Below are 13567 nucleotides of genomic sequence, written 5' to 3'. Positions count from 1 at the left end.
AAAAAAAAAAAAAAAAAAAAACACATGAACAATGGTAAGGTCAAAGATTAGAAAAGTCTCTCCCTGCTCCTGCCTCCAGGGTCAGTTTAGGTCTGGAGCTAACACAGGAACTTCTGCACATGCAGAGCCTCAGCTAGCATGTCTCTCAAATGCAAAGTGGGTGCAGCTGTGTGTTTCTGCAGGATATTCCTGGAAAAAGCCACCACACTGGTTGTGTCCTCCTTTTGAAGGAGGACTGACTCTGGTTGTCCTGGCAGCAAAGCCAACAGCATAGAGGGAGCATGGTACAGTGCCATTCCCCCACGAGACCAGCTGCTAGCACCCAGGGAGCCAAAAAAAAAAAAAAAAAAAAAAAAAAAAAAAAAAAAAAAAAAAAAAACCTTAGCCAGGTGCCAACAGGTCTCTTTTTCAGTACTCAGTCTCTGGAGTGTCCCCACTGTCTGGGTAGCAGTTGTTTCAGTGGTGCGTGGGGGAAGGCTTTCTTCAACAACACGTATTTTAGTCTTCTAAAAAAATTATTTGAAGAACAAAGATTAGAGATGTGAGTGTACCCCTGAACTCTCACGTCTGCACACAGCTGAAGGAATCAGCAATATCTACATATTGCACCAATAAGCAATAGGTTAACAGGAGAATATATCTAAGATCTCCTGTCACCTCTGCATGTTCTCCCTTTTTCTTCCAGAGACTGCCCAGGAAAGTCCAACTGCTCCTATATTCCCAAGCTTCTGACACAGGCCTCTTCCTCCTATCAGCTGTTTACCCTTCAGGAAGAGGCTAAGCAGCTAAAAATTTCACATTTTGAGATTTAATGCTCGGCCTTATTGTCACAACCCGTCCTTGCAGTTGACTCATTTCTCAATACTCCAGTTTTCCAATAATCCAGCCTCTCGGTATTCCATCTTTGTGTGGTTGTCTTACAACTTGAAACATTATATTTTGGGAAGCTTAGCATATGCCTCTTTTTTTTTTTCTTTTGAAAGAAATAAAGACTGTGTGAAGGATCTCTTGCAGACTGGAATCATCCTATGCCAGAACTGCTTCAGCTCAAGAACAACAGAACAAAAGGACTTTTATTTTACTTAAAAAAAAAAAAAAAAGTCACAGACCTGCACACATTGCTTCTACAGGATGCCCAGGTAGCATAAAGCTATTTGGTTACTTCTACAGCATAGCTTAATCTGCTTCCAGGCACATCTGCAGCTGCTATCATCCACGTTCTTCACTACATATCATAGCTGAGGTTTAAGAGTGATGTACATTTACTTATTTTCTGTGTTAAGGAAAAACAGCACATGGATAGGTAGATCTGCTGATCTTAGGAGTAGAACGCCAGGTCCTTCTGCTCCACAGTAACAAGAGGACATTACGTGACAGGTACCTAGCCAAYATGGATGAAGAATGACCTCTGCAAAATGCACGTATATGTCCCTTTTCCCCTCACTATGGAAGAGGTAAGAGATTATCTCTCAAAAGCACTCAGGAGCTCATTTCCTGCTCTGAAACATGCTGCATATGGGCAGGAGTCATTAGCAAGTATGTGGCCTTCCCTAGTCACCCCTATCCTGAGGTGTGGAGCATACCATCTCCTTCGAGCAGAAAGGAATTGGCACCCATGCAGTGAGGGCTGTGCTATCTTCCCCGCAGAGCTGAATCATTTTCTGAGATGAGTTTTGAACAGTCGCCGCGCACAAGGAGAGTCTGAAGGCTGGGGGCAGACTGGCACTGCTTGTGGAGCCAGGGAACAGAAACTGAAACAGGCAGGAAAGGGAGGGAAAAGGCTGCGAGAGCACCCTAGATGGGGGCACTGCCTTCCCAGGGGCAGATGAAGCAAGTAGAAAAAACACTCAAGGGAAAAGGGTGAATAGGGTGAATAGTCCGTAACTAGGGAACGGCGGTCAGGCAAAGGCTTGACCTAAAACAACGTGGGCTAGGCTATGGGCGAGCAGGACTGGGTGCAGCTGGAAAGCCAGACCTGGGAATGAACATAGCCTGAGAAGAGAAGCAAAGCATGAAAGGGACTAGCTGATTTTTCTTCCTCTAAAAAACTTCTCCCTCTTTTCCTTTCAATATGAAAAGCCTCACTTCTAACTGTACCATCTTCTTTATACTGTGTTCATAAAGTCTTGCCCATAGAAACACTGCGAGTGATATACTTCCACAAAAATCTCTAGTGAATCATCCCTAGTGTTTTCTCCTTTCAAATTTGTGCCACTAAGTCATTTTTATGCCTTCCCCCCGCCTCGACTTTTCTCCCTTTTTAACCTACTGCCCTACAGAGGGGCACTAGACTGCTTTTCGCTAATTTTAATTGACTTGATTTGTACATTCCTTTTGCACCTGAACTATCCTCAGCCTAAGGGGCTGTCTCCCCCACCAGTCCCTGTGCTTCAGCGATAACATGACAGATAGCTCAAAGCACTGCAGCAATGCTAAATGTCAATCTTGTCCCTTGCTGTACAAAACAAGATTTTTTCCTAGTCATTAACAAAAGTCAGTGAACTGCATTTTTTATCCCACTAGGGACTAAGAACATAAAGAGATTTCTTGCCAGCTCTGTAGGCTTTTTCACACTTTTTATATCATGATGCTTTTACGTTATTTTCTCAAATGGTTTCTGTGAATGCCTTAAATAATTCCTCATTAAATCTACTTAGCAGCTAAACAATGGGTTAGTAAAATAGCAGAAATGGGAATGGGTAGAAGCAGAATACACACATACTCAGTTCCTTTCTTTCATTACATATTTCACAAAAAGCACACTTAGAAAGGTCTGATGATTCATGAAGTACTTATTCATTAAAAGAAACACACATTTTAAACATTTCAAAAGAGAAAAAGAAAGGTCTTATAAACACAGAAATCATCATACTTCTGTCTTGTTGATTATCCAACTTTGAAGGAAACAAACATCTAGGATACACTTTAGATGTATTTTGGGCCACAAACATGGCCAAACTAAAAATACTTGCACTATTTCTTGGGTAAAGAAGGGCCTGATCCAAAACCTGAAGAAGTCAGAGGGAATGATACTTTAGTAGGCTTTGGAACCACCACTATAAGGTGCCTCTATAACATTTCACAGCCCTACAAAGTGCAGACAGAGAGATACTTACAATTAGGGACACTAGTCTTGATTAAAGAATTGCTGGTGAGCTTACTCCATAGATCAGAACATCTCAAGGAACTGCTCTATTACAGAGCTAAAATATCAGCATGTCTAATTTAAAGAGGGACTCACTTCTGCTTTGCCTATTTTATGAGATGAGAAGCACAGTATTGAATATTCCTATATATTTGATGGTAAAAATCAGTAAGTTATGAAACCACATTAAAACTTGTCATAAAATAAGATAAAGACAGAGAACATTTGGTATCAACATTTTAAAGAGATTTAAATAGCTGTTTCAGTTAATTGAAAATAGTGGATTCCAAAGCCCAAAGTGTTAATAGACTGCAGCAAAATATATCTGGTAACATGACTTAAAGATGTCATGTGTCACCTGCATATCCATTTAGTTAGAAACAGCCAGAAGTCTAATTGATTTTACTGGAGAACTTCAAAAGATGATGCCAATTTTTGCCATTCCATCCAACAATGAAGTAATAACTTGGATATACAGAGAAAAAATGTCAATAGCCTTTTGATGAATATATCCAACAGTAAGGCATGGATTTCACTGCAATTTTTTTTTAAGTATTTAAAACATGGTTTAGGGCTTCCATTAGGAACGAGTTTTATTTTGGAACTGCTTTCTTTACACAGTGAAAAATACAAATAGAAATTAAATGAACCTGGTAGCACTGCAGTGAATTCATGTCATAGTAGCTAAATTATATTGTAGGAGCCAAATTATATTGATCAGCATGAAATGTATGTTTTTGGTTTCATCTGTGCTAACTAGAAACTAAACGTAAGAGAGGAAAAGCATAGAGTGAAAAGGTCCTATTCACAGTGGCACCAAGAGGTAAAAGTACATTTAGCCAGCTGACTTTTGGATCAGTTACAGCCAACTAATGTCCTTGGCAAGGATACTGTTCTTCAGATTCAAAACGGCCTCCACAAGGACAACGTACCATGCTTGATATAGCGTAAACATATAATGCTCAGTTAAGCTTAGTTAAATGAGCATATCAGATGCAGGAAATGGCCCCAAGGGCAGGAAGATATATACACATATCCGCATATATGCATTAACATCACTCATTAAACAATGAACATTTATATGCACAGATATGGCATGTTACAAAAAACACAGAAAACAGAACTATGCAGAACAAAAAGTGAACACAGACAATAAACTAATAATGACTGAATTACCCTTTCTGGGAAGAGCGCCACACTCAGTTAAAACACCTGATTTTAAAAACCCTGCTAAAAACACAATAAAACCCAATTTTCATGAATAGTAAGAGACAAATTGCGCCAATATTACACTTGTCTTGCAATTGCTAGTAACCTGCCTCGTTATACAAACTCTGAGTCAACTTCCACATACAGGCTCACCATCAACACAAGAACATTCTCTGTAGATAAACATACAATATATTTATAGCTGAAGACTCAAAAAAAAAAAAAAATCCATGGTTCTCTATTTAGGTGAGCGGAATTTGTATGCAGGCAGTGAATTTGTTCTCCTTATATATTATAAATACATAGAATTATCAAAATAAAGCTTTATCATTCTTTTTTTTTAATGACAGGCTTGAATGTCTTTCATGCTCCAACTGCTTTGCATTGCTCGGATGAAGCAAGTCAAGCTTATCCACCTGAACAATCAGAGCAGACTGACAGTCTGGCCTGTGCTGAAGGCTTGTTAAAAATTATACGGCTGCACATATATATTATTCAATAGTGATGACTGAGTTAACCACCTCCCTTGCTTTTCAAGGATAAGCCATTTAATGTACGGATAAATCCATACTGTAAATGAACTGAAATCCTGAACCACAGGATAAAATTATTTGTTAATATGAAATCATTATAGAAAGAGTTATAAATTCCTAGTTATACTGATGAAAAAAGAAAATCAGTCTGCAATACTTCTTAACAAATAAGAAGTAAGAAATGTTGAAAACTGTTCACATCTGCTATTAAATTCATTCCAATAGATGACCAAAGCATTATAGTAACAGAGGCTGGATAACCCATATAATGATAAAGATCTACAAAGCACACTCTCCGCAAAATTTAGGTCTGAGCTGTCAATTTTCCTCAAAGGCCTTATCCCCGACTATTTTTAAAAGAAACTGTGCTTCCTTCAGATTTCTAATAGCCCTGCTGTTTCAAAAATGAGAGAAGTTGTGCATAAAAGAGCAAGGTTTGGGTACTGAAGTAGCAGGATTTAGAAATCTGCAAGGAGCTTTGTGACACTGGCATTAAAGTTTAAAAGCAAAGCTAGGACCATTTTGGCAAAAATGCTCCTAAACAAACAAAAAATGGGCATATCTACAGACCTTCAGCACAAAGCCTATTCATTACACAATGAAGTAGGACACAAAGTCACTATCAAAAATGCTTTCCCCTACCTTTCCAATGTGCACAGGCTCGTCCCTGGGAACAGGCTYCAATGTGGACAGTAGCGTCAGTCCAAGCCTTCCTCAGTCATTTTCCCAGCCCCTTCATGTGCAAGGGCAAAGCCAGCTTCACCTCCTACCAAGGCTTCCTATCCATAGTATTCCCTCTGAAGATGCTTTCCCGTATCTTCCTACTTCCTCAACAACGTGAAGAAGCAGGAGCAGAAGCCAAGAATCCTGTCTCACGTGGTAAGCCCACAGACAACACTTTTGTTTTAACATAATTTTAAGGGAAAACACACATGAGCTTTCAATTACAAGGAGAAAGGCATTCTATACGATGTTTCTGAAAAATTTGACCCTGAACACTACCTTTTGGTGCAAAAGGCACAAAATTCAGAACAACAAAATGAAAACAGCAGCAGTGCATACTCCTCACGACTTACACCTTGTGCTGGAGGTGGCTGAGCACCTCATAGCTCATACCAAAGGCCCTTCAGTCAAAAGGGAATTCCCTTTAATGCTAAGGAGCACCCTACCCAGAAGACTTTCTTGCTCCATGTAGTATTAAACTGTGATTGGGCTATGCTAAACAGCTCAATGCATTCTCAGCTAAGTTAGACTTCACAGGTGACACCTCTTTCAAGTTAAAGGCCAATTAGCAAGACATCACTGAAGTAATTCCCCATGAGTCCCAACTTAAAGCATTAACTGGAAGACTGGTCAGGGTCTCCATATTTGGGYGACTGAGTATTATTTGTTATCATTTTCCCTGTCAGCTTAGAAGAATGAATTTCTACCTACAAATGCTATCTCTGAGACTCTGTTAGGAACTCTCTACAGGAATTTCTTTCAAGACAGAATTTCTGCAAATTGAGTTAGTTTTTATGGTAAGAATGCAAGTGAACAAACAAAATGAAAAACTAGTTCTGTAGACCTTTCCTAAAAAAACCCCAMAATTTTGTTTGTATCAAACTGTGATTCAATTTTTATTTGCATATAAGCATAAAACTATYGCAGAAATTAATCTTGGATGATTGTATATTAAGAGTATATATTATATACTCTTAATTATGTATGCATAAGTGGTGAGCTTAGCACTCAAGCAGTTGCTGTATTATTAAATAGCTTTCCTTATTCTGTCTTTATCTTCCGCATTAGTCTGTTATGAGAAGAATTAAATGCCATTCTGTAAATCAACCTTGAAAGACACCTGAAAAGCAAGCAAACTTTCAGGTTTAATGTGCTTTCAGAAAYGAGCAACTTCCTCAAACTACCTATTTTTGTTGTGTTTTTTATTTTCATAAGTTTTAGAGGCATCACTTTATGCAAAGGTCTTGTAACAGTGAAAAACAATAAAATCTAAAAACTACACAACCAGCCTAGTTCTATAGAAACTACTGGAGCTAGCCTGGGTTACATCAACTAAAAATCTGATCTTAGCTAGGCTTTGAATTTGAAAGAAATATGTTACTTTTTACGGCTACTTCCCTTTTTCTTTTTTAATAAAGTAAAATATGACTGTATGGAATTCTCTAGAAGGAAAGGGATTATTCATTACGATTTAAGCAACTCCTTTTCTGAAGAAATAGGAAATATTTTACTAGTCAAATAATTTTCTTGTATGGGATTTTAAACACTGAAAAAATGCCCTGTGGTACACACAAATGAAAACAATGCAGAAAAGAAGTACCTACAAGTTTCTTTGGGTGTCACGCCAACCAAAGAGAGAACATAAGGCTAATTGTGGTCGACTCGTCAGCCACTTGTTTAAGGGGGAACATTGCAGGCATGACTCTGTGTCTCAAGAGCCTCTTACTGCAGCTGTATCACCCACACAAGGTCTTATTTGAGTTAATTTTAAGCTAGAATTAGGGCATTTTAACATTGAGAATTTCCATGCTAACATAGTGGACAGGAGATAGAATCAGGTCATCTACGGTAGACTTTTTCTGTCTCATTCTTTCCTTGAAGAAGTCAAGACAAACATATTTTGTATTTGGGATTGGGGGATATTGAGAATCATCTGGTCACTTCATTTTCAGGCCCTGTATATGAAACTCTAGAAGGAGTTCAAATGCAACTGCAAAGGAAAGGTCACTTCTAATACAGTGCTATACTCTGTGCAGCTGTCCAGTTCAGCCTCACGCTTTCTACACGCCCTGACTTCTTCACATATTTAAGAAAACAGCCACATGCAAAAGAGGGCTGAAATTGTGCTGGGCATATACTGACTGGAATAAAGATTATATAGTGTAAAACTATGCATTAATAACAAAAGCAAAGAAGAAAAAGGAAGGAGTAAAATCACAGGCCTAAACACCATCCATAAATTGTCATTCCAGCTTAGTGTACAGCAATACCACAGCAAAGCTAAATATATACTATTACCTGGAGAAAATGAAACAAGATACTTTGGAAACGGCCTGAGTGGTATTTCTATGCACAGTGATTAGAAGTCATTAGTTCAATTAGAAAGTCATACTGCCGCAGCTTGGTGTCAAAGGGACTCAGATGGTGATTTAAAATTGAGTAGCAGTCAAGAGAAAACCAAGTAAGAAAGAGCAATCTTTCTTGAATGGTCTTTAATTCAGCTGGCCTTCGCTAGTAAGCTTTCATGCTGGGATCCTCCACTGAAAAAAAGCAGTAAACAGCTTTCCCACTTTTCCACCTACCAGGGGGCCAGTAGCAGTCAAAGCCAGGGCCAGATGGAGACCACGGCACCTTCTTCTTCCAAGCAGGAAGTCTAGAAGAAGGTGCAATGAGAATACAGGCAGAACTGGCAATCTGCCTCGCAGCCTCCCAGCTCTGGGAGCTAATGAAATGACAAGGAAGGCCACCCATCACATGGGTGAAGTTTTYACATGAGAGGGAATTTTTCAGGACTTTAGAAAACCTGAATGCATTTAATTTAGGCTTGCATCATTCTTCCTCCAATACTGAAGACACACCTTCATATCAAGTTGTCTTTTGCTCTATGTGTTAAGAGTTTGGACACTGTTCTTTTGCAACCTATATGATGAGGAAGTAGGTGGTGGTTGCTACATGTCTTGATTATTTGCTTGATGGTGCAAATCATCAGGGGAAAGACTCTTTCTGATAACTGGCTTTTAAAAATTCCATATGAAAACAGTAAAATAACATCCTTYACTGCTCCTTGCTCTCAAGAAAAAGTTAGTTAGATGGCAAAAAAATCCTACTTGGTACATCATTCATTTGATCTGTTAACAAGAACATTTCCAGAAACTGCTAASCATGGTGAGACTAATGTTGAACAACTCTCTGCCTCATCCTCAACTTGATTCCAATATGAACTGCCACTAATATTGGAGTCTGAGYGCTCAAAAAATCATCTGTTTGAACCTGGCAGTGTCACAAGTTGCTTGTTTGAAACTAAGGCCATGTGAGGCACGAAATTCTGATAAAATGCATCCAGAAAGTTGGGACCATTTTAGAATCATGAGGAAAATTACAGTATGAATCATTAACACTGTCTTCAGACCCCTGTACTTTTAATATGTAGAGACGTACCTAAAGCGTTGAGTGAGGCTCTAGATAATTTTTTTTCTGAATAATTGTACTACTCATAGTGCTTCATCCTTTGGCCTCTRTTAATGCAAAAAGTCAGAGGCTATATCAGGGTTTTTTAACCTGGGGTCCATGAATCTGTGGTATTTTATGAGACATCACACTGGTCCATGAAAACAGTGAAAAAAAAAATAATGCATGAAGACACTGTCTGCAGSCAAAGAGTCCCACATTCAAAGGTCACGTTATTTTATCATCAGTACTAGCAATTTTGCAATGCAGTAAATTTGTGTTTTCCTATTTGTTAAGCACTTTTCTTTTTCAAATGATGACTTCTTTCCAACCATCCACCTGCAGACACAATACAGAGTCAGGGTTCTTCACACAAARGTGAGCAAGTCCTTGGATTAAAGATTGGTTCTCTTAGGCCTGACACTCTCTTATGAATTGTACAATAGAAGTACAATTAGAAGTACAATTACAATTAAAAGAGTTTTGAAAATTTTACACTTGAAGATTGCCATGTTTGGGCATGTTAAGCATCCACCAGAAAGAAAAAAAATGATCCTCATTCTGTTATGGGATGAGGAGGAAAGAATACAAGGGACACTGCCAATGTTTAGGGAACACATTCCAGTGTACAGGGTAGAAAAAGAGCATGTGTTCTTCCATTTCTTAGCACAGTTCTGCCTTCTCCAAATCACAAAAAGATATTGTCATAACTGCTCACAGAGGCTCCTTCTGAAGTCAAGGGGGTATTGCAGCATATTTTAAACTGCTGCCAGAAGAATAGAAAGGGATTCCTAAAAGATCATTATCATTTGTTTTATAAAGTCTTTGCTTCCCCCCATCTCTCTCCTTTTTTTTTTTTTTTTTTTTGCAGTATTCCTAATGAGAATGTTTTGTTGAGGCTCTCTGCAGTGCTACATTTGTCTGTCATTTCTTCATCTGTGTAGGTGTTACTTGCACGGCATTACTCAAAGGCTGCTGTGATATTGTTGGCACTAACTGAGATATAACATATTATGGGGTATTACTCAGTTTTCCAGAATAGACATTTACTGGAGCAGAAACTGCTTTTCTGGGGTTTAACTTTTACAGTTTCTACTTCTGCCTTTTGTGTGCAACAAATTTCAAAATAAAGAATGAAGAAAATTACCAGCAGACAAGACTGTGCATGTGTGAAAAATAAAAGTTCTGCTCAAGAACAAATCTTCCCTTACAGTGATTTCTAAGGAAAAAAAAATAAGTTTGTCTGTCAGGAGAATAAAGACAATACCACCTTTGAAGTGGCATTCCAGTTTGCATTTCCTTTTTATGCGTTGTTCTAGGCAGATACTACAGTTCAGCAGGAAATGAAGAACAAAGCTTCCWGACAAGGTGAACTTCATGACTCAACTTATTTAAGCCAAACCTTTCATGAGCTTAATASTACACTTTAGAAAACCCTGATTGAATACTCAAGTGTGAGCAGAGGATGGTTATCACTTAGTTTTGTGCATATTGCTGGCTGTTCTGCCATCAGTCCTCATACATCTGACTATTCCATCACGTTACCGTCCATCTGTGTTTTCTGCAGGGACTACCAACACAACCACCACACCAAGTACTGCCTGGGGCACAGGGGTGCAGCCTCTGTGGATGGCAGTGGGAGCTGCAGCCACCTACTCCTTGGATGGACTTTCCCCACCGCATCTGRAACCAGTTTGGGCCACTGCTAGCACAATGTCAGCTCCTGCCACACGTGTCACAGGAGAAGACATTTTGCTTTTCATGTCACAATAAGGTGCCCAAATTAGATTGCATGTGCAGCGTGGGGAGGGCCCCCTGCTCTGCTAACCACTCAGCACCACATGCACCCAAGGAAAAAATGTTTACCTGGTGTGGCCACGGTTAACCTTTTTTCCTTGCTGAGACGGTGCCCATGGATGAATTCACTCATGGAAGGGGGGCCCCTCAGAAGATATGATTCTGTGGAGGCGGGATGAGGGGGGGCTCTTAATAATTTCTGTAGGTAGGTCCCTGAAGTCCTGGGATGGCTCTGATCACAAAGGGAAGGTGAGAATAGTCTTGCAGGAGATCCAAGAAAAATACATATGGAAACAAAAGAGTTTTACTTTAATTACCTTTCAAAGCCTCATGTATGACAAGTTAATTTGCTTAACAGGTAAAAAAAACAACCAGTGTTGCCACTCCTTGTCATTTCCACAGCAGAACACCTTGCCTGCCTAGGAAATTCTTGTTCATATTAGGGGCAGAGGAGATGAGGTTGACTTATACCTCAGCGTCCTGGAGTTGAGGCATATAAGGCTCCCAGGATGTTCTCTTATCTTTTGCATTGTGACTAGAACATATAGGAAAAGGGAATGATCATCTAGGAYTTCCCTAGTAGAGAAGTCATCAGAACCACGGAGATCCCCCAGCTATAGAGCTTTGGCAGGACAGTCACAAGACAAGACAAGAACTCGCTGCTTGAACAGCAAAATATTTGCATTTTGTTATGAATGGCAGGGGGATCCCTTCAGAAGGTGTTTGCCCATATGCGGAAAAATTGATCTGAGTGAACACATCCATATTTTTTTTGCACTGATGAAGAAAAAGTGAACATCAGAGCTTAACAAAGAGATGCTCTTTCTTTTGTGTTAAGCACTGAAATGCTCATAGAACACAATCCCTTTTTCTTGTTTCAGATGCTCATTTTACCATATGCAATTCCTTAACTTGTTATGGAAAACTTGTTAAAGAAAATACATTCACACTAATATTAAAGACACACAAGATGCACTGAGACACTGACARAATATAGTTCAAAAAACTGCATTAAGGAGGAGGAAATAACATTGTGAGTAGGTGGATCAGAACCACATGTAGCCAGGCTTTGAATTCCGTAGTCATATCCTCCCCACCTCCTTCTCCCCAGTCAAAATAGAAAAAAATACATAATGTTTACAATTCAGTGAAAGACTTTAATGAAAGTCTGGCCACTGCACTGTACTATAAAGATCACTGCATGCATACCTTTTCCTCTGAGTGCCACTGCTGACCAGTAAGTTTGGTTGCTGTGGGCCCTGACTATGCAGGAGGAAAGTGTCTATGGTTGGCACGGTGGCTGATGCCTCCTCACTTACTTTAGGGCTGCCGATCTTGCTCTTTCCAAGCTTGCCTTTGCTGCGTCGGGACTGCTCATGGTCAAACTCTAAATCCTCCAGTCGCTGGGTGAGGGCAAGTTTTTGCTGGATAGCCATGCGCAACAGAGAGTTTAGAGTCTTCTTCTCATCCTCTGCAGCTGCTAGCTGCCTTTGCATCTCATCCAGCTGCGTGACGTACTCATCACACCTGGGAAAACAAACAAGACAGAAATCTGGGGAACTGGTCCAAGAACCAACTCTGGCAGGGATAGAGCCTCTGTTACAGAGACAGGTTTGGGTCAAAGCTTTGCTGAACATAATCCTGGAAGCAGACAGCTTTAATTCTTCTAGTCCCRCTTTTTAACAAATTTGGACTTGGATCTGCATGTCGAGGCTTCCCATTCAGCAGGAGAACCTGTATCTGGAATGTCAGAGTAGTCTATGTCAGTGTAATATGTTTCTAATACAGAAACAACGACAACGACAGCTACTTGAGCAAAGTATTAGACAAAAGATTAANAAAAAAAAGCTCCAAACACCTGGCGCTTCAGATTTTGTGAAACGAGAAGCCCTCAGTTATTTGCCACTGTTAACTGGTTAAAGACATGGTGTTCAGGAAATTCCACACCTGGAAATGCTTTCACATTTAATGACAAGTCTCTTGGAGGTGTGATCAGATATCACCAGCTGTTTTTTAATCCTGAGCCTCTTTTATCCATATGAAAAACTGCCCTGCCTTCCTTCTCAAGATCTCTGAGATAGATTTGGAAATGCACTCCCTTTCTCATATGATTTTGTTACTATTTAAGAAGCAATTTAATTTAGTCCTGCTGTAAACAATGATTGCTAAAGKTAACAGGAAAAGCAAGACATTCCAGTATAGTCTTAGGCACTGTTTGAAGTGAAACAGATTCAATTTATTAAAAATAGAATCATCTATTCAATAAGAACCAAGAGTCATAAGAAAGTATACCAGAAGTGAAATGCTTCACAGGTAGCAGTTCTGTCTGACCATCAGGCATTTGTAGCAACATCAGATGCTCCACACAAGACTTTTTCACTTGAAATAATGCAGCTTTTGCCAAATCCTCTCTCATATGTGATCTGTATAAATCTAAATAACTTTTCAATGTAATTACAATAGTGTAATGGATGATGATTTAACTTAATCAGTATTATCCACAGAAAGCAAACATCAAGAAAACCATTTTCCTTTTCCTTCTCAGAATATATGACTTAATAAACCTTTGAATTACTGCACACCAACTAATTAAATTTATTTGTCTGTAACTTTAACCTTCTCCTTGGGAAGCTGAAATAAACTGTACTTAAAGATTCTTAATCATTGTTCACATCTAAATCACATGTATATATTAAACTCTCCTTTTGAATAA

General features: G+C 39.2%; 1 protein-coding gene across 9 annotated transcripts in view; it reads right to left on the bottom strand.

The window, feature by feature from the left end:
* Nucleotides 1–13567, bottom strand: part of BICD1 (BICD cargo adaptor 1) — a 183514-nt gene that overhangs the window by 14248 nt on the left and 155699 nt on the right. For 3 of the 9 annotated variants that reach the window (XM_085323991.1, XM_085323992.1, XM_085323993.1), the window contains exons 7-8: nt 12064–12381; nt 10924–11114 (exon numbers count right to left, since the gene is read on the bottom strand). In XM_085323991.1, the coding sequence (XP_085180117.1) occupies nt 10924–11114; nt 12064–12381 (509 nt within the window). Of the gene's footprint in view, nt 1–10923; nt 11115–12063; nt 12382–13567 lie in introns of those variants that run through there. The other 6 variants (XM_085323996.1, XM_085323997.1, XM_085323998.1 and 3 more) reach the window with 4 other exon arrangements.

This window comes from Rhea americana, unplaced genomic scaffold, assembly GCF_003343005.1.
Source record: "Rhea americana isolate MKP2758 unplaced genomic scaffold, rheAme1 scaffold_9, whole genome shotgun sequence".
NCBI lineage: Eukaryota > Metazoa > Chordata > Aves > Rheiformes > Rheidae > Rhea > Rhea americana.
This window is presented reverse-complemented; position numbering and strand designations above follow the sequence as displayed.